General features: G+C 36.6%; 1 protein-coding gene across 1 annotated transcript in view; it reads right to left on the reverse strand.

Moving 5' to 3' along the window:
• The window catches only part of gabbr2 (gamma-aminobutyric acid (GABA) B receptor, 2), a 159,784-nt gene extending 142,404 nt beyond the window's left edge, over positions 1 to 17,380 (reverse strand). The window contains exon 1 of the mRNA XM_060857363.1: positions 16,899 to 17,380. Within this exon, the coding sequence (XP_060713346.1) occupies positions 16,899 to 17,192 (294 nt within the window). The 5' untranslated portion in view covers positions 17,193 to 17,380. The remainder of the gene's footprint in view (positions 1 to 16,898) is intronic.
• Positions 17,381 to 23,055: the final 5,675 nt, after the last annotated feature.

Here is a 23,055-nt window from a genome sequence, read left to right on the forward strand (position 1 = left end):
TCATTTGCTAATTACAGTGATCTCAACCATAAAGAATGACAGCCAGGTTTTAGTGCTATCTCCTAAAAACAAAATTGCAGGAGCTTCAATGAAGTTAAATGTCACATTAATGAGAAATTCAATGGAGACAAATGTGAAGACAAATGTTAGCCTCAAAGTTCCGATATCCAATGAGTCTTTAAGACACAGTTGTGCTAAGTTAGGGCAAAGAATCCTCTTGGCTAGTTAGCGATAATCACAATGGTGTTGATGGTATCAGCATGAAAGGTAAAGCTCTGGAACACGATCTGTTTAAGCTGAGTGTATAAAAGAGGAGGTGAGACAGCTGGACAGACTAAAGGACTAATGTGATGATGCATCAGTCTTCATTACAAAATACAATTTAAATGTCACTAAAGATCATGTTTATTATAAAGTTTAAAAAGTCTGTCAGGCTGAACTTGTAAGTTCATTTAAAAATACTATTTTGTCCTAAACAAACAGATTTTATGACTGTAGTTATTCCAACCATAGGCTTGACCAGACTGTACCATGCATATAGTTCAGGAACAGACACACAAGTATGGATGTACACACACCAAGGCACTGGGAGGAGACAGGAAGAAACACAGAGTGTGGAGGAACATACAGTATCCACAAGCCCCATGTATGCTCCCAGGCCAAAGCAGTCACATGGGCTACTGCAATGTTTTCCACATGCCCAACCCCCACACACACATACACACACTCCTGCCCCTGCCTACTCACTGTTTCTTTTCCTGAAGACATTCACGCCTTCCCTCTCTCTAGTGACAGAGCTGCGACACTGATGCCTAGTGGCACTTCCATCGCCCTGAGTTTCATTCGTTTCTCTGTGATAAAGTCAGAGGAGAGAGTAAGAGTGGCAAAAGAGAAAATGATAGAGGGCTGGGTTGGGTGGGAGTTGCTGTGTAGAGAGAAATAAGAAGGCAAGAAGAGGCAGAACAGAGAAAGAGAAAAGTAGGAGAGAGTGTCAGCTTGTGTCGGCCCTGTATCCCAGTGGGTGGTGTTTTCCTCACTGCTGCTGTGGAAACAACATGTGACAGAAAGATCACATGGAGAGAGGAGAGCGTGTTGGTTACTTCTCAGCTACAGGCTCAAATCTTCCTGTACTGATTCCTCACTCCTCTTACCTGTTCTTATCTTCCACATATTCAGCCCATGCATCATAGATGGATAGCAAATCTTCAGCTGGCGGTGCCTGTTCCTGCCAGAAACTCACGCCTGGGTAAAATTAGAGCAGTGTGTGGGCGCACACGGCAACACGCTCATAACACATCAGTTAAACATCCCTGCAAACCAAAAGTCCGCCTACTCCATATTCAGCAGGTTAAAGACACAGCTCAAATAAAGCTGGGAATTTCATTGACTGATATTATTAGCGAATGAAGTGTGTGTCATTTGTGATCCAGGGTAAAACAGCAAAGAAAAACAGAATCCATGACATAGAAAAAGGCAAAGATACACTTTTTATGCATTTTGTAAATGTGTATTATGATTAGCCGTCTTGTAATGGACTTCAGGAAACACGTTCTGGAATGGGGAATAAATTAATCTGTGCTGTAGGAGCGTTATAAGAGAATGACAATAAAATATTCCACTTTTTGTGATGTGTGAGCAGGCTCAGGTCCCAGTGCCAAGCCTCTAGCAGCTGCTGGTGGCGTTAATATTTCAATTATGCTCATGAATAAATGAATTAAATAGGTGCTAACATTGTTCAATGGCATTGTACCGGATGACTCCAGCGGCTTGCTAGTGCACTGAACTGGATACTCAAGATGATTAGAGGAACACTGCATTGTGATTTGGCCTTTGGTGTTAAAGGCAAGCCACTTGCACGGCAAAAGAGTAATCAAGAAAAACATGAGATTATTTGTAGTACAGTTTTATATACACTCATCGGCCACTTTATTAGGTACATCTGTCCAACTGCTCGTTAACACAAATTTCTAATCAGCCAATCACATGGCAGCAACTCAATGCATTTAGGCATGTAGACATGGTCAAGACGATCTGCTGCAGTTCAAACCAAGCGTCAGAATGGGGAAGAAAGGTGATTTAAGTGACTTTGAACATGGCACAGTTGTTGGTGCCAGATGGGCTGGTCTGAGTATTTCAGAAACTGCTGATTTACTGGGATTTTCACGCACAACCATCTCTAGGGTTTACAGAGAATGGTCTGAAAAAGAGAAAATATCCAGTGAGCGGCAGTTCTGTGGGCGCAAATGCCTTGTTGATGCCAGAGGTCAGAGGAGAATGGCCAGACTGGTTCGAGCTGATAGAAAGGCAACAGTAACTCAAATAACCACTCATTACAACCGAGGTATGCAGAAGAGCATCTCTGAACGCACAACACGTTGAACCTTGAGGAGGATGGGCTACAGCAGAAGAAGATCACACCGGTACTAGTAAGGTGTACCTAATAAAGTGGATAGTGAGTGTATATAGATATTTAATTCAAGATTATAGGGGGGGCATCTGTGTCCCAATAACATTACATTTACTCATATGTATGTAAAGGAAAGGAAAAATGCCTTGTAAACACAGGTAAACTGGCACAACAACCAATATTCGGGTTGCCAGTCCATTATAATTACACTTTACCTTATAAAATATAATCAATAAAACATAAGTTTTAATTTTGCATTAACAGCTGAAACCATCTAACCTCTCAAGCTTGAAGACGTTTTTTTGGTGGTAAATAGCTGTATGTTTCATAGCTCGCTAACTACGCAAACACTTTCTGCTGTTAATAGTCAAATATGACTGATCCCTGGGTTTCACTCAGCCGTTCACATATCCTCTGACATGTTAAAGGTCCTGTGTAGGAAAACTCATTAAATTCTTATCATCTAAAACTGTAAATGTCATACATCCTAAAGGTTTCTGATTGAAGCTCTTTATATCGTCACCCTGTGACCTATTACGTCAGGTTCTTTTGGGACCTTTATGACACTAATAAAAACAATTACTATTCTCTTATAAGGGCTCTTTGGTTGTTGCTCAGGAAATACCCTTAAACATGGTATATAGAATCCCTTTTTCTTATGGTCTGTATAAATTCATTCATTCATTCATTCATTCATTCATTCATTTACTACTTTATCGTGTTTAGGGCTGTGGTGGATACATAGCCTCATGAGGCAACATACAAACCGGTGGTTCTACAGTATATCACAGGGCATCACACACACATTCACACACTCAATCACACTCAGGGCCAATACAGAGTAGACAGTCGGCCTAGCAGCATGTTTTTGGGAGAAACTCGAGAGCCCACAGGAAGTCCACATGGACCCAGGTGCTGGCCAGAAGAGTATATATACTGCATAGATGATGATGAATGCCAGGCTTATTCTTAAGTTATTCCTCTTACAACATATTATTCAGTAGCTACTGCAAATTATTCAGTAGCTACAATGTCACTAATAGGAAAAGTATGTCATTACCAAAGTGAAGAATGTAAATCTGTCCCTGCATATGTATCATGGGACTTCAAGTGCTTAATAAAATTCTGAAACCTCTTTTGAGTGCTCAAAATCACTCATTAAATGCAGATCCTCTCCTTTTGCCTGTAGCCTTTGCTGAATTGCTGGCTTTTCGGGGCAGCCTTTCCTGTCAGAACTCATTTAATGCTCTTTCACAGGCATCCAGACCTTTCCACAGCCTGACAAAGGTGACATTTACATTTGCCCTCTATCAAGGAAAGAGAAACACGGGTCTGGATCCCTCTAGACCTATGTTGGATCCCATAGAGATCTCACTCAATAAGGTTAGAGAAATGTCCAGCCCTGCAAATCTCCTATCAACTACTGTTGAATTACTAGTGGATCTGTGTGCTTCGGGTTGATGTTTTTTTTACAATAGAAAAATCTTCAATTGCTAAGTGTGAACAAACACTGTGCACTTCAGTGTTCAGGGGATTTTTCACGTCTTTGTCATTGTTGTTTTTCTTTTAAATAAAATAAAAATGCAGTGGGTCAGTGCTTATTGATTTTGGACTTATCAGTGGTTGCTCATCTTTTGGGCATTTACATTTCAAAGAAGCAACTGGAGGAAAAACAGCAAATTGAGGAAAAACATACAGTTTCAACATGTTAGTTTGAAGAACAGGGAAAAATTGATAAAGCTTCTCCACTTGTCAGAGTCAACAGAGCACAAGTACCCAAGTGCTCAAGAATACAGAAAATATTTATGTAAAGGCCAGGGTCAAACCATCACAGGGGAACATTTATAAATCTATTTCATACATCTGAAGAACATTGATCTTGTAAATATGAGAACTGAAAATTTACCAAAAAAAAAAAAAACTTTTAAAATACATGTTGATATGGAATATTCAGAGCTTACTGTTTATTTGATTCAGAGTTAAAACATGATGGTTGTTGAAGCATACTTAAAGCATGTGTAAGATTTTAATCATTACAATGAGTTGAGAAAAAAAATATTTATACTGTTAATATGAATGATTCAAATTAACACCACACAGCTGTTGAATTCTCATATCTGATTGTTCTGAATGCATTGATTTATTTTTCAGTGACAGCAGCTTTCATAATAGTTCTGGCTGTAATTCAATCACCAGCTTAGATTAATGCTCTCATTCAAAGGGACATGTTAGTGTTTCTATAGTAACAGCTTATTCACATGAGTGTATAGTGAATGTTCAACATGATCTAAGGCTAATAATTAAACAAATTAAGGTTTCCAATTAAAAGGTGAAAATTCTGTAAGCAGGTGTTTATTTTACATTTTTGGAAAGTGCCTTGTATGTCAGCGATTTGCAATAGTAAGTTTTCTGCCAGAGAAGTAATTTCAAGACAGAGTACTTTCTGGTTTCTCAATATGTTTTTGTCTTATTTACTTAAAGAGTCAGAAAAAATGGAGACTGGTAAGACTATAACTGTTTATTGCTTCGATAACATAAGCAATAGGTTGAAATTTGCTCCACTGATGTTCCACAACATTACATGTACCTACAAATAGTACATAAATACCAAAAAAAATCATGATGAGCCTTGCATCATTTTTCTTTATTAATTTATTTATTTTTTAAAGAAATCTTATAATTGGAAAATTGCTGCGATGTTGTGATGTGCTGTTATTGGAAAATAATCCACTTTTGGGGTAGTGGTGTTATGTGGACTATTTTCTTGATACAGAATGCCCCATTGTTACTTTTTTATAGTTGATTTTGATCTGTTAGATATACTGTCAGTGATTGTAGGGTTGAGAATCTTATTCACATGCTTGTGAAGGAAGTAATGAGAATTATATGTTCAATGACTGAACACTTAAAAACAACAGAGTTGGATTTAGTGGATGATGGATGAACTGTGGAATTGGAGCTAGACACAAATAACCTTGTGCAGATAGACAGATTTTTGATTAGATTTCAACACAGTTTGACGTGGTTTCTAATAAGTTTGGAAACAGTCAAACTGGCAACCTTGATTCACGAATAAGCACCTCAACTGCAAGGCTGCATACTTTACACTAATCCTGGACTGACATGAAAAAATATTGATACATGTACATAAACCCAGAGTGTAAATCTGATGGATGGAATTAAAATTGTCAATAATATTGATCACAACACCTATCCATCAATCTAAATAGTTAGCAGATTTACATGGGAGATTTCATTCTTTTTTGACCAGATGTACAGTTTCTTTTCCAATCCTGAGTTCCTGATTAATGTGCTTTCAAATAAGGTGCTACAGATTTTGTCATTTAATGGTTATTACTGAAATAGCCTCAACTAAATAAGGTTTCAGTGCTAAAGTAGCTGAACCGTGAACCTGGCACAATGTTTGAATTTAGTATAATATAATGAGAAAGTTCCTCATAAAAAAAGAATTTATACAGATTTTGTGATAGAATGCAGACTAAATTAATGCTAGAGGCTGTCATGGCTGTACTGTGTTTAAAAGCCAACTACTGTTGTCCTTATCTAGACATTCTGGACAGAATTTCAGAAAATGAGCTCCCAATATCTCCAGACTTATCGTGTCATATCTGCTCTTGCAATGGCACAGGAAACAGTGTAAGCCATATTATTGCACAATTTGTTGCAGGACCTGTGCAATGGCATAGACATGAGTAAGCGTTTAGGTTTTAAGATTAGGTATGAGGAGCAAACTGTATTTCTCAAGCAGATGGTCAGAATTAAAGACAAATTATGTGGAGCAATGAAAGAACAAGCACTTATTTAAAATGTTATAGTGAATTAGAAAACAAACTCTCAGGTCCAGACTACCAGCAGCACCATAATCAGACATGTTTCATACAACAGTCATGTGAAAATGATGTCTTTGCACCATAGCACTACATTTATCACATCCTAGGATATCTGTGATCATTACAAATAAGAGAATAAACCTATATTAGAGATGTATTACTATTATTATTATTAGTAGTAGTAGTAGTAGTAGTAGCAGTAGTATCATATTATTATATTGAAAAAAATAGAAAGATGCTAACATTAAAGTTTAAAAAAGTACCACATAGTAAAACAATGCAAAATTCACCTGAATATAGGCCATTAATAAAAACAATTTAGAAGCTACAGTATATGTTTTATTATATTTTATAAATGCATGCTTGTTTCAGTAGCATTTTCCAGCCCACATTGCCTTGGTCCATTTATATCCTACAAAAAAAATCTTGAATTTAAAGTGTACACAACTAAGGGTGCTAGATCAGAGTTCAGGAAATATGTGCAGGGTTTGTTTAATTCAACAGTTATATACTGGAAGTTAACTTGTATTAAAAGAAGGTTAATTTAATGTCAAGGTTAGCGAGAGGGGAAGCTTATCATTTATTTCTTTTCACTTCATTTGTATTAAATTGTTTGTCCCATCATCAGGAGCCTGTGCACTGGAATCCAAAGGATGCCATAGCCATCTGGGTGCAGGAATCCAAGAGTGGGCAGGTAATAGTGTATATATAGAAGAGGGCAGTTAGTGCTTTCCTCCAGGTACACTCAGCTGCCCTGTGACTTATTGCGAAGATGTGATGGCAGAGCTGCACATGACTCAGAGGAAGCAGGTCTTCACCATTGCAGGTTGGTTGCTGTCATACAATAGGGGGGAACTGAATGGGAATTTAAATTTCTATCTAGTTCTCTATCCAGGTAAAATTTTCTATTTAAAACTGTAGTGATAATTTATTTATTCATGCATTTTACATCATTAAAAACACTGTGTGAATATTTTTTTTCAAATGTGAAACAATAGCACTTGGAGCTTTGGAACATGAACAGCACAAAAAAGAGGCCTGATATTCTTTTGGATAAGCACCAAGAAACATCAGGCATTTTGCCATTGTCTCATCTTCAGTCATCAAATCATTGTAAACGTTATAGGAATTCAATTAGCAGAGCATTTTGCGAGTAAGAAAATAAACAACAGTTGGACAATGGAAGCTCTGAACACTATATGATTTTGCTACAACAGAGGCAGAATTCCATCCACAGCCAGACGAACAGTAGGAAGTGGATTACGGCAAGGAAACAAATGATAAGCTGAATGAGACAAGGAAGGATTGTTTAATATCTGGAGGGTATCCTAGGTCTGTAGAGAAGCTAGACCACCCTATCCAGTGAGCTGAAAAAGGCAGAAAAGCAATTTTATGTCTTCATCTCAATGTGTGAAAACAGATCAAATGCTACACAACAACGTTGTGAGTCAGAATTCCCAGAAGACCAGACCCTGATGCAGTCTTGTGAGCACAGCTGAACTGTATGTGGTACCAAATAAAGTTTTATTTCATAGAATATACAGACCAGCATTTCTCTGCGGTAATACCTGGGTCAGGAGATCTGAACACCACAGCCGCAGAGGAATTTTGGATAACTTTTAGTCAAAAAGAAGCTTCAAGAAGTTTCAAATATTTGGCAGGCAGTGAGTAACACTAACACTTCATTAGATCAAGATGGACTTTTATTTTATTATCGAACGTACAGCTTTGTAAAGCTTCATGCCCAATGGCCTATGAGATTGAGCATGATTAAGCATTTAAGGTGAAAGTAATATGAGGACAAACTAATATGAGGACTAATCCACTATATATATATATATATATATATATATATATATATATATATATATATATATATATATATATAGTGGATTAGTCTATTATATTAGTTTATTATTATATTGCTATATTACATTACAAGCAACCAATATCTATTTACCATCTACATTTGCTCCAAATGGAATGTTGGCAGCGTTTTCTATCTCAAGGGCCCTTAGGCTACAAAACTCTAAATAATAATTAAGTTCAGATGCTACAGAATGAAAAGGATAAGTATATATAAACAAAACTATCTGAACATTCGTTTTTGAATGGTATTGTATTTATGCTTAAAATTTTGTTTTTATTCTGTAGTATGTAAAAGATACCAAACCACAATTCTTATTCTTAATTATTACTCAATAGAATTTGGCATTGTAGCTTTACATTATGCAGTGTGGTTTAAAATGTTCCACTTCATGTAGATTTAACAAAACGCATATTCACGAACAGCAAAAACAAAGGGATTAATTTAGAAATATTGTGACAAAGGCACCAAGTGCAAGAGAGAGGGAGAAAGAAAGTGGGCTGAGCTAAAGAAATCACAAACCATTATTTCTACACATTGCATATTTTCACTATTTCTACATAGTGCATTGCAATTTTTGCTTTGACCCTTGGAATAGTTATCATATTTTTTTCCGGTTTATACCAGGCTAATTATAGCCATATTACATAAAAATACACTATCAACTAAATAATTAATAGCATATAATTAATAATAATTAACAAAGTAAAATCTTATCCGTCTGGTCATTTCACTTCAAGCTGCTGCTGTGATTATAAGCCATTATATGCATGATACAAAAACCTTAAATCTTATGCTATGCCAACACTGGAACTCTATACATGAGATACTATGCTATATATTAACACAATAATTACTGTTCATTTCCTTATGACCTGAATACAATTATCGCAGTCAAGAAATCAAAATCACAGTGTTGTTTCTGATTGTTTTCATGGTTTCTTTATTTTGCCGTCTCAAAGAGCTTTCCCTTGTCATTACTGCCACTAGTTTCTCATTGGGGGTCTAGACCTCGATTATTACAAAGCTGCTTTGTGATCATGCATGTTGTTAAAGGTGTTATACAAATAAAATTTAAGTGAACTGAACTGAATAAGTAATTAATACCTTGTCAATAACTCTCTATGTAGGGGTTCTTTTACAGGGTTATAAAAAAAAAACATCATTCAAAATGACTCACAGACTCTTTTGGGCTGAAGTTACAAGCTGAATGCAATTTCTAGTGAGTAACGGTCCACATTATTAGACTCAAAGCCTATAGTGGGGGTTAATAGACAGGCAGACAAATACGAAGACTCGTTTATAACTGATAACCAGGTAAACAGGCAAGGGTCAAAACCAGGAAGAACTATGATCACTAGGACCACAGAAACTTGATAACAAGGCTCAAACATTAATGCGAAATGCACAAGAAGACTATATGACAAATGGAAACAGAAAAACACAGGGCATATATTCAGAAACTAATAAAGGGTAAACAATGAGCAGGGGATCCATATTAGAGAACTCAACAAGACTAAAAAAGAAAAAAGAGCCCATGGTCTTAGTCATGATGGCAACATGATGCAAATCACAGAGAGCAAGATGATGACACACAATGAGAGGACTGAACACGCTCAAATCCTGCATTGGAAAAAAGAAACCAAATCCCCTACATCACCCAGGAACCAAAATACTGCCTGATGCCTCACATTATTACTCCTTATGTAATTCTAAGAAATATATTTTGCCTTCAAGGCCTGAAGGTCAATTCTACTTTGCTTGGTTTGTTATTACAACATTCTCTGTAAAGATGTAAAACAATGAAGAATGAAGTTTAGAAGTTTCCAACTTCAGCACAAAAAATAAGTACCTGAGCCAAAAAAATAAGTGCCTGAGACAAAACCTAGATTTTGACCTACATATTTAGATACAGAGCCGCCTCATCAACATTCTGTGTTGAACACTGAAGAGTTCATTAAAGGTGTTTGTCTCTAAATGTCCGACAGCCATTGTGGGTAGCCTTCCAATTTCTTAAACAAATAAAACACGGTGGTGCAACAGACAAGTCTTATCTAAGTTCAAATCCTTCCAAAGCCACAGCTGTCCATGGCTGAGAGTTCAGAAAGCAAAAATCGGCTGTTCGGTATGGAGGACAGGATGTCATTACTCTCCACCCTTCCCCTGGGATGTTACGCTGTTATGCTGTGATGCAGCATGAGCAGCAGTTCAAAAAGATATGGAGATGGGCATCCCATGTCTCAAAGAAAGAGCTAGCAAGTGGGCGAATCCAAAATAGTACAAAATAATAACTGGCAATGTTCACGGATAAATGCTGGCCTGTATTACTTTTCAACCTTTAACAAAGAAACTGGATGGAAAAAGCATATTCATTACTCTGTGACTCTTTAAGACACTCATCTTAAAATAGCTCCTTTATGGAATACATGTTTTATATACATGAATACTTGTTTTACATTTTACTCTTTACTTTTGTTTGTCATGATATTCACTGTGGTCTCAGTACAGCAAGCAGCTTCTTCCCTTCTGTCCAGGAATTAGACCGGACTTAATATAATTAAAGGACTGACAAGGACAAACTTTACACTTATTACTCAGTGATTGCCGCTGGAGAAAGACATTTGCTCAATCTCTAATGACAACACTCTTTCCTGTCTAAATCCTACTAAATCTCTAACTTCAGAGCACTCTGGGGAATAAAGTCCGGTCACTTGATTGTGTCACAACATCAAGATGCGTGCATTGATTTCAAATAAATAAATGGGTTATCCTGATTTTATTTAAACACATCTAATGAAAAATGTCATCTCTAAACAGACTGAAGTTATCAATGTTTGGTGAAAATTCCAGATGAGTAATTAAAGAAATACTCACAGGGAATCTAATGAAGGTCAACCATTTCCCTGAGACTAAAGAACATTCACAGACTAATCAGAAGCTAATTAACTTTATCGTTCTTTGAATATAGCAATCTAAGAAAAGACTACACTATGTGAATATGCTTACAGCAACATGATTATTAATGCTTATTCAACACCATTTACAATTTCAGATCAATTAGAAACCAACTAACATATTATGTTTATTAAAAATTGTATTCAGATAAATTGCTGGCTTCAAAAATCTTCAACTGCATTTGTATAAAATGTCTGAGAAACTCTCTGATGTAAGAGTTCACTGGCCAATATGAGGCCACACTCAGACAGGCTCCAATTACCCTGTAGCATTTTGGCTACTGAAACAAGAAATCCGGGTGACTAGCTAGCTCTTGCACCTTCCCCAGGCTTTCCCTTAGACCAAAGCTCCTTTTATCTTTTGCTGCAAAACCAATCACTATTTAGAGTAAATGCTGGTTTTACTTTAATTGCAAACTGATGCTCATGTCCAACAGCTTTTGAAATAATCTCTCATCACATTTGTTGGCTTAACAAAGGGGCAAAAGTATATTCTAAATATAACTTGAACTAGAAATGGTGCCATGTAACGTTCACAGCAATTATTGTATGAACATGAAATTCTAAGAAAAATAAACAAACTGGTTTTTTAATTCTATTTTATAGAAATGAAGATGTATGTAAATGTCAGCACTCAGCTACAACCTTCCTAGCTTTTCATACAAAAGCATAATACATGACTTGATCAATACAAACTACATTAGTTATATGCACATGTTGTTTTATCAACTCATGATGATACAGCATGTAAGAACCCTGTTCAATGATTGTGGAATGTACAGTCAGGCACTGTATCTGGAGAAGATATATTCATATAGAGAGTTTACTCTTAAATCAAGAAATGATTTATGAGAAATGCTTAAGCTGCAACATAATTGTACTTGCGCCGGCTAAAGCCTATGCTTGAATAATAACACGCCTGCTCATATTAAACAATGTAAATGAGGGTGCAGGGCAGAGATCCTCTGGGTTAGAGGAGTACTAGCAGAGCATTAGACTTCTGACTCAAGGCTATGGCAATGAGTCAGAGAAAGGTCAACAATTAACACCCTACTCCAACATCTACACAGCAAACAATTAGCTGAATCTAGCAGAAAAAAACACTGTTTTTTTTAAGAACTAATATTAATGGATCACTATTGGATAAGGCTTTGTTACACAATTAGGACTATTTGGAGTAATGGAGCTGACTTGATGTATATTCTGCGTATACCACTGTTCAAATATGATAGTATTTTCAGAAAAAAGGCTAGACAGACGAGCGGATGTGGTAGCTTAGTGGTCAAGGTGCTGTACTACTGACCAGAAGGTCATGAGTTTGAAGCTGCCACTGCTGGGCCCCTGAGCAAGGCCCTTAACCCTCAATTGCTCAGTTGTATAAATTGTAAGTCACTCTGGATAAGGGTGTCTGCTAAATGCCAGTTGTGTAAATGTAGACACTCAGAATTGTAGATTTGTTATTTTACTCACTTAATTCCCTAGACCTTGAAGTCTTAGGTCAATAGAAATCTTAAACATGTACACTTTTTCAGTATAAAAAAGGAGTAAATATTTAAACATTACTAGCAATATGTATGCTACCTTGCTGACAGGTTCATACTGTTGTTCTTTATTTACAAGACAAAAGGCAGTGTTTGACTTCCTGGTCTTTTAAAGGTCAGATAAACAGCTAAAGATATGCACTGTACCTGTACAAAATAGCCCCGAATGACAAGCCTGTAGTCACAGGGAACACGAAAACGTATAAAGTGTGATTAAGAGCAGGACCATGATTGGGGTTTTACTGCTAGTCATAAACATGGTTATGGGTCTATAAACAGGCCTGAGTCTGACAAAATATGACATGGCTCTAGCACTGACTAATTATACTGAGCAGCCTTGGCTTGTCACATGGTAGGGAAGAGATTAAAATAAATAAAGAAATAAAAACACAGTCATATTTCTCAGTAAATGTGAGCAAGCAGGTGTTGCTTTATAATTGTTAATGACAGTTTGTGATATGAATTTCTATGAATGGGTTATCATTTTGTCCTTCAACAATACCTGTTGTCATGATTTGCTGGGGAATTGATGCAAGTTCAGGTTGTTTCTTACAGTATGTCAAGCAAACAAAGCTAAGGATTAAGACAGTATTTGTATAAAGTAGCAAAGCACTGGGAAAACAACAGAGGCACAAAAAGGGCAAAACCAAACACACAAAATAATAAGTTACGGTCAAATCCCAAGAGAGGCAAACATTAGGGTCAGTAATGCCACTAAAGAAGACTGGAGCAAGAATTCACAAACTACTTTAGAAATCTCCGGTGTTTGTAAAAGGGTGTGACTTTTACTGGATTATAGATTACTCAGGTGATTATGAAAGGGGATGGATTGCTTGGTTCTTCTGAGTTTTTCAGGGTTACTTGCTGGCTTTGTCTGTCTGGTCTGTTTTTGACCATGAATGGTCGTCTATTTTGGATATTTTTAATATTTAATAATATATACTTCTGCTTACACCCACAAGCCTCCACTGTGTGACAGCATTAACATTCCTATTCAAAATCTGGTCTAAAACGTAAACAATCTGAAAGATGAGACACAACCCTATAAATATTTTTGAGAGGTGTAGTATACAGGTCACATCCCTACAAGTACTTCAGTTGTGGCAATAAATAAATCTGTATCCTGCGCTTTTGTCTTTCTCTTCCTTTTGCTGAAACAGCTTCCTTTCTCATTTATCACTTAATCTCTATGGGTTCTTTGATCTAATGCAAATTGGAGCTTCTCAAAGCAAAATAAAGCTTTTTACACCTACAATAATCAATTTTAAAAGACATCACACAGGGAGATAAGTACACCCTGTAGTAAAGGGGGGAAAGCTGGGATTACCATGAGGCCTTGTTATAGTTTTAGTCAAAGTGAGACGCAGTAGAAAAGGGTCTAAATTTAGTCTAAGTTTACGATGCCACCAATCAGTATGTATTAAACATAAGTTACTCATTCAGAAACCACTTTATTCTGGTCAAGGTCACAGTGAATCCAGAGCCTATCCTGTGAACACTGGGTGTGAGGTAACAATATGTCCTGCATGAGACAGCAGTGCAACCATGCATGCACATTCACACCTATATTAACCAATCCAATTATCAGCAATGTTTTGAGAGGCAGGAACACACAGGAGAACCCAGAAGAAACCAATACGGATATGGATAGAAGATGCACAGAAACTTGACTCAGTCAGCAACTCCATCTCAGGATTGAACCAGAGAACCTTTAGCTGTGAGGCAGCAATGCTATTCACTATAAACACGTACCCTTCAATAGAATGGCATCAAATACACAATGCATTCATGCCTCAGTGTTCCTGCTTAGGACACCAGTCCATCATAATCATAATCATCAAGAGGACCTATGTGGAAATGTAATATCCAGAAATGTATGGTTTGTTTATGCTGAATACTTTCTGATTGGTGTCAATATGAACTCTCCAGCTGTTGCAGTGACACCCATGCCCAGCTGAGCAAATTCAGACAGACTACAGCTCTACTGAGAGAGGATAAAAGGATAAAGATGGTCTAGAACTGATTACTTACATTTGCCCTGTTAAATCCTGGCAAGCCCATGTTACACTATTATAGCCTGCTCTTCTCTCAGTGTGCATGCTTGTTCTGTGAGCATTTTAACTGCAGTAGAAATGACAAACATGTCCCTTGCTTTAATCTAATGACAACCTATTTTGTAGTATATTATTCAAGCATATGAGAATTTTAAAGATATTGTATTGCAAAAATAATTCCATGAATATTAAATTCCATGATAATTCCTAAGTAGACTAAGTAGAACTGAGCATTGCTTACTGACAGGGATGCCAGATATTTGTATTTATCTCTTTCAACTTAAAAACAAAAGTATTTGATTGAGTGATGGAGACAACTGTTGAATATTTTCTTCTTTATTGAGCATTTAAACGCCACATGAACGTAAAAGAAAAGAAGTTATCTGCAGTTATAAGAAGTGATCTGCAGTTTTCACCCTCCTCACTTAATTATTAATATGATGTTTGGCTCCGCTGCATTAAAAACGCCATAACACCTGAACCAATAAGAATGAACCACAAAGATAGACAACCCTGGCTTTCTTCCAGTGTTACATACTGTATCTGTTGCAGAAAGATTTTAATACTATAATAGCCAGCACTTTTTGACACATTTACCTCCAATAATCTGTAGGATACTTGGAGGGAAATGCTATATGTATATAAAATGCTATATGTACTGTATATAGCCATGGAATGAGTTTGAAACTGGTACATCCTTTATTATTGTATGACACTCCGTTTTAATGAAAGAACATTCAAACATTCTTTAATGTTTTAAACTTACATTTTACACTTAAATCACATAGCTTTACATTGATAACTAGCTCATATTAACACATGCATGAGTTTCTGATATGGTACATTTTTGAAATTCAAAATTACTTTGGAATTGGTATTTGATGGTCAAACTTTGCAGATTATCAAAAAGTTTTTTTTGTGTTATTTATCATATAAACTGATTCTTGTGGAGTTTTGGTGGATTATAAAGTAGCCACTTGCACTAAAGCTGCTCTGTGACTAGAAAGCGAAAAAAAAAAACATATCATAACATTAAAGAGGGAACAGAATGGAAGCAAGTGTTAACTGATTTGCTTCGTGACACAAGCCACGACTGTTACTACATGAATTTAATGAATATTTAAAGCATTTCACATAATCAGTCATTTTATTTTCAAAATGCTTTTGCTAGCTAGGAACCAGGTTTCATGGGTGGGAAAAGCTGCTGTTATCTTTTAGCTATGTTAATCTCTTTCAGGTTACGAGCTGCTTACCGTCTTAGTAGTAGGGATGTTTCTTAAAAATACATAACATTAGTGTTAAGTATTTATCAACAATAATGATAATTTACATTTTGTTCCATAGTGATAGTAGTAGTACTGGTCTTTACTTATCTTTTTTTCTATCCAAATCTCAATGAGTTGGCGTTATCTTATGGAACACAGAATATATGCACTAAACTACTACTATTATTATTATTATTATTATTATTATTATTATTATTATTATTATTATTGTCATTTTTACTATTGATAATAATAATAATAATAATTAATAATAATAATAATAATAATAATAATAATAATAATAATAATAATAATAATAATAATAATAATTGGGTTTCATCACTTTATGGCTTAAGACTTTTAGATACAGGCGTTGTCTTTACATTTACATCCCATATCCTTGAAGGTGTCGATAGGTCGAGCACAGACAAAAAAACCCACAACAAATGACTGCCATCTTCAGGTGTAACGAAAACTAACCGACTGGAAGCCAGGCTCTGCTCTGCTGTTTAATAAAGACCGATAAAGACACATGTAATTTGTATTTTTAAAATCTAATCTTGTGATAGATTTTTATTTGAGACCCTCTAAACTGGACTAATAAAATGACCAATGTAGTGTAAACAAATACTCGAATTAAAATTGCGTGAACCAAGAGTACCACAAAACTAAGAGGAAATTTTGAAAATATCTTTGCATATGCATATGCTTTTAATCATATGTGCGCAAGAAGTGTCTTGGGTCAGGGATTAATTGCACGTGTTAAAACCGCCAGGTAATATTTCACTGTGAAATTTAAAGGTTATTGAGTATGTTATATGATGGTCTTTTTTTGTTTTTATTATTATTATTATTATTTTTACACAAACAGGAGCTCCTGTGTGCTACACTTGGTCATGCACAAGTGCTGGGACGGCACCCATCAGGGATCTAAAGCAAAAACAAGCTAAGCATTTTACCTCGGTGTCGTAGATTTTGGTGATGAGTGAAAAGGAGTACTGCTTTGACTCGCGGATGTGCCGGATGGCGAGCTGCACGGCGGGCTCGATGCCTTGGCTGATGCCGCTCATCAGCGCCGACTCGTTCATTGGCATCAGCACCATGATGGGCACGTCCTTGGAGGACCAGGCGGTGTCCGCACTGTGCCGCGTGTAGTCGTTGCACACCTTCGCAGCAGCGGCGGATAGGAGCAGGCATCCGGACAGAAAGACCACAATCTCCCGCCCGCCGCGGCCCCTGCGGCACGGAGCCATGCTGCACCGCGCACGAAGAAGAGCCGACGCGCAAACTACTCACTGGCCGGGCATCGCAGTCTCGAAGACGCTCAGGGCTGATTAGATCTCCCAGGACGGAAATACATTCAAAATCAAAAGATCAGTGAAAGATTTAGGGGTTCCGCAGCAGAGCCACTTAGGCTGAGGAGGTAACGCGCGCGCTTGTGTTTTGCGTGTGTGTGTGAGCGAACGAGCGAGCGAAAGAGAGAGAGAGAGAGAGAGAGAGAGAGAGAGAGAGAGAGAGAGAGAGAGAGAGAGAGAGAGAGAGAGAGAATTCCTGCAAACGTTCAACACTGGAGTTCTCAGCTGAGATGCGTAATTTGGTCGCAGTCTGGCTGAAAATACTAAATAAAACACCGTTCAGGTTCCCTTCAGCACCACACCTGTCAATCAATCCGTTTGTCTTCCTTTAAACTGAAGCAAATGAGTATACAAACATCCTTCGACTGAAGGACAAACATAAGACGGGTCGTGTTAAAGCGCTAGGTTTTACTCGCACGAGCGGTTGTTATGGATACAAATTCAGCATCTGAGTATATTCCGGTCCAGTGGAGGAGTGGCATCGCTGCATGTCTACGCACAGGTGTGTGTATGAGAGAGAGAGAGAGAGAGAGAGAGAGAGAGAGAGAGAGAGAGAGAGAGAGAGCTCAGAATGGAGACTCCACTTATGCAATTAATATCAGGAGTCGTTGCGCAAATGGATCCGTTTGAGAGTGTCCGTGCGATTTCGGTGCTGCTCCGAACTATGCTGGTGCTGCGTAAAGTGCCCCTGAGAAGCGTATCGCTTGTTTAGTGGGGCACACACACACACACACACACACACACACAGTGAAGCTCACACAATCCTCTAAGATGTGCGACGGTACGCGTCTCCAAACAAAACACGTTTGTGTGCTTACACAGCTTGTCAACGTTTTTAAAAAATATTTCATTTGTGTTAAATATCCTATAAAGATTGCACAGTTAATATAAACTTTAAGCTATTGAAGGTTACATAACACCTTGTGAGCTCTCGAGATTTGACAAGTTCATTTACAAAGATTTGTGAGAAACTGCAAAATACTAGTATAAATATAACAGCGTCGCTGTCCAGGGTTCTGATGCTGTGGGTTATGCTTGTGTTATAATTGTTAGCTTTGTCTTGTATTTTGCTTTATTATATACGGAAGTACACGAGTACCAATGGCCCTCAATGTTATGTAGATACTGGTGCTTTAATGCAACAGTGTGCACGTCTCCTTTCTGTTTCAGTTTGCTTTGCGCATACAACTAATTAACTTTCAAATTCTTCACAATGAACAAATAGCTTTTGGGTATGTGGCATTATTTTCCTAAATCTTATAAAGTAGGCTACATTTGAGTATGCACTGTTTATTGAAAAAGATTCCCCAAATCACACAGAAGTCAAATTTCTTAAGCAAAACTGGTAAATGTGTCTATAAGTGTCTCTAATAAATCATATGGATACACATATTATATAATTCCTCATATATAATATAACTGGTAAGATGTATATCATATAAAAATTTGCATCTTGGCTCTGTGTCATATTACGACACCTACCATGTTTCAGATCTTCAGACTTCAACATATAAACATGAAAACTATTAGAGAAAACTTTTCAAAAGCTATGCAAGTTAAATATTCTTTTAACATGATACTACCATGTTTATAAATCGGTAATTTTATTGTGATGATTGTTATTGTGTTAATGTGATGAGAAAAATGCAAAAGCACAGCTTGACCAAGGCTCCAGGAAAAAGTGGTATGTTTGGTAATATATGTATATATCATTACGATACAGTGGTCAAAAGTTACCAAAAACAAAAAAAGTCAATTTAAAACATCAACAAGCTTCTGGACAGTATGTGGTACTATTAGGCAGCTTTGGATGCTCTACTACATTATTTCCCAAAGCTTCTTAGTTGTATTCAGGGCCAGTCAACAGCATCAATGCCTTTGACATCCAGAAACTGCCTGCGCATTCTTTCCATATGAGGCCATAATAATGCACCAGGACAAACACAGAGCCCACTGAACCCACTGTAAATTCTGACAATGGCTCTGAGGATTTTTATCCCGGTACCTAACAGCAGTTATGGTACCGTTGAAGGATATTTCTTCCTAGACCATCACTGGCCCACCGCCAAATCGGTCATGCTGGATGATGCTGAGGGAGCATAATATTCCCCCATTGCATCTCCAGACTCTTTCACGTCTATCACATTTGCTCAGTGTGAGCCTGCTCTCATCTGTGAAGAGAATGGGGCACCAATTGCACACCTCCCAAATCTTATGTTCTTTTGCAAACACCAATTATTCTGCACAGATCTTGGTTGTGAGCACAGGTTCAAAAAGAGGATGTTGGGCCCTCACTCCACCCTCATGGAGTCTGTTTCTGACAGCTTGGGTCAGAAACATGCACACCAGTAATCTGCTGGAGGACATTTTATAGCACTGGCGGTGCTTCTCCTGTTCCTCCTCACACAAAGGAGCAGATACCAGTCCTGTTGTGAGTTGTTGCCCTTCTACGGCCCTGTCCAGCTCTCTTGTTGTAATGCCCCCTCTCCTTGTATTTCCCCCATTCTCTTGAAACTGCTCTGGAAGACACACCAAACCTCTGTGTAGTAGTAGAGATAAATGTGCCATCCTGGAGGAGCTGCACTTCCTGTGTAACCTGATGTGGTTGCATGTTCTGCCTCATGCTGCAAGTAGTGACAAGGACCCACCTGTAAAACCATTCCCTTTTAGGGGGTTTGTCTTGCTGTTGCCTCTCCAGTGCACTTGTTGACACTTTTAATTGTACCAAAGCAGGTGAAACTGATTCACAATCACTTTTCTTAACTCAACAGATTGAAGTCCCTGATATTCTCTGAAGTTTAATTGAATTGATGTTATTTTGTGATGATTAAGTGTCCTTTTAAAACTTTAAGCAGCATATACAGTACACAGACTTGTCTATGATTGAAAAGGATTATTAGGACAGTCTGAGGACATCCTTCAGCATATTTCTTCTTAATTGTCAGATATTCAAAGCAGCATAAATAAAACATGAATAAATTAAACATGAATAAATTAAACATGGTCATTCATATTGTCCTATGCAATGTCTTAACACCATCTTAGACTGTGCAATTAGAGTCATCTTATAAAATTATTACATATCACACTGTAAGAGATTGTCTCAATAAAATATGGGCCAAATTCTTCAACAGGGTGCAGTAGCATGTTCTCCATGTCATATTACATGATAAAGATCCTGAGAGGATGAAGGATAGACCTGTGAAAAAGAAAATTGATTATATCCTGCTAATGCCAGCAATCAGCGCAGAAACATTTTTCAAAGTGAGCATGAGGGGCCTTGGTCAAAATAGTTGGTCCAGACTAGGATTATCTGAGTCTTAAGGGGTGGTGAAGACAAGTTATGTGTTCAGGCTACACACAATTGTTTTGATTTATAATCAGATTTTTGCAAAAGTTGTATGAAAATATGAACATACACACATATATACTGGATGGATGGATGGATGGATGGATGGATGGATGTATGGATGGATGGATGGATGGATGGATAGACAGACAGACAGACAGACAGACAGACAGATAGATAGATAGATAGATAGATAGATAGATAGATAGATAGATAGATAGATAGATAGATAGATAGATAGATAGATAGATAGATAGATAGATAGATAGATAGATTTCAATTACAGTAGTATCAGCTTTTTACTATTTTACTCATCGGATTGTGTAACAGGAAGCATATGTTTTCCAAGTGAAGACACTTTATAGCATGACTTTGGCTGAATGAGATTATTTTGGGAAGTTGATGACATTAACAATTTAACGTTAACAACATAAAAAAAGATTTAAAAGAAGTGTCTTTAATGCACCAAGTATTTCAATCAGCTACCATCTGGCCAGACAAGTAAATCTGCTCCAGGAAATAAGGCTTCTATTAATGGAACATTAATGCAATAATAACCTGTGAATAAAATGCAGTCCAGTAAGAAGTCTAAGACAACCATACCACTGTTAGGGAACATTTTCCTTTAAACACATACAGTACAAAATGCAAAAACTGTCAGGTACAGAGAATGAAATTATAGTAATCTCCCAAAGTACACCCCAGTTTTTGTTGTATATTTAATGCTCAGACTTAAAAACACCCTATAAATTGAATAATGTTAGCTCCTGAAAGGCTTAGGAAAAAGTTTGTTCGGGTGTTCATTTGAATAATTGGTTTCTGAATCAGAATGCACAGCCACTAAATCCAATGCATCATCACCATGCATCTATTAATGAACAGATCTAGCCCTTGCAGGCAAAATGCATTTTTCATTAGCAAAGAGCACACATGTACTCCAAACACATGACATAGAAAGACCCTCAAGGATTTTCTTCCAGTGAACTGTCTAGCTAGACAGTTGGATGCTCTTTTATATTCATTTAAATAAGATCTTTTATGTTACTAGCTTGGTGCACATAGTCTGCTTTGTTTAATTCTGAATATAGGTTTCTAGAAGATATTCACTATAATTTGTCTACCTATTTATCCATTATCTTGGTTTTGTGGTCAAAAGATTTCTAAAATCTTTATTTTTTTTCTCTATTGAGGGATTAGAGTGACATTTTACGTTTATATTATTTTATATTTGGTCACAGCCAAGAAAATTCTAAACAGAATGAGAGGATAAGTAATTTCTTTAAAATTTTGAGTGGAAATGTGAATAATGTTTATAAATGCAATATTTATTTCATCCAAACGCCTGTTCCAGAGGCTAATAATCATAGCATTATTTTCTGTCAATTTTTTTTTAAACATATTTTAATGCAAGCGCTGAGTGTAACACAGTGACCACAATTAAGAACATTTGCTGCCTTTAAAATCACACTGTCAAGAAATCAATACTTGGAATTACCCTGTGTCTGAAAATTAATTTCTAAGCTAAAAATGAAATAGTTGTGACAACAATAAAGAAACTGTTGGATGGATTAAGCGGATGAAATTATGTCAGTGGCAAGAACTGAAATCTTTCCTCTTCTTAAAGCCTTAACATTTCCTAGATTATATAAGGATTATAGATTTATTTGTTGGATAAAAAAGAGGGGTTTTTCATATATAGGTCACCTTTAAGAGTGGCTTAAGAAGGCCTTGCTGTAGTACAGATATATTTTTCTACTTTTCTCTGTTGCTACATTATATAATTATACTAGACATCACAAATTATGATTAATTTCATTAGGATTTCTCAAGGATAACATAAAAGGATGTATTAGACAAACCTCAAATAACTGCCTAAAGAGATATAGATGTATGCTAAGAGTTTTCTGTACTTATTGAATAAGAATGGTTTAAAGACAGGTGAAGAAGGCTGGACAGGCTGCATACATAATCAAACAGTGATCACTGAGCACTTGACCCCAGCTGTTAAAACAATGATACGACTCGTCAGACAATATATTATATATAATAATAAATAGTATGTTACATTTTGGAGTTTTGCTCTCTTAGGGGATTTACTGTAATAAAACACATGAAAATGCAAATCATGTAAAGATGTGACGTTATCTGAACAAATTATGATAAATATAAAATAACATGTCCTATGTATGGCAAAGAATACAAGTGGAAATAGATCATTATTTCTTGTTGAAATATAATAGAAATAATATAAAGAATTCTAGTCTTATAAATTCACATGTGCAAACAAATGAAATTCTATGAATAAAATCAGGTGAAATAAATTAATTTTGTAAAAATCTGAATGAAAGAAATTAAATGAAAGAATCGTGTATAAAAATCAGGTGAAAATAATAATGTGTAAACATAATTACA

Source organism: Tachysurus vachellii, chromosome 21, assembly GCF_030014155.1.
Source record: "Tachysurus vachellii isolate PV-2020 chromosome 21, HZAU_Pvac_v1, whole genome shotgun sequence".
Taxonomy (NCBI): domain Eukaryota; kingdom Metazoa; phylum Chordata; class Actinopteri; order Siluriformes; family Bagridae; genus Tachysurus; species Tachysurus vachellii.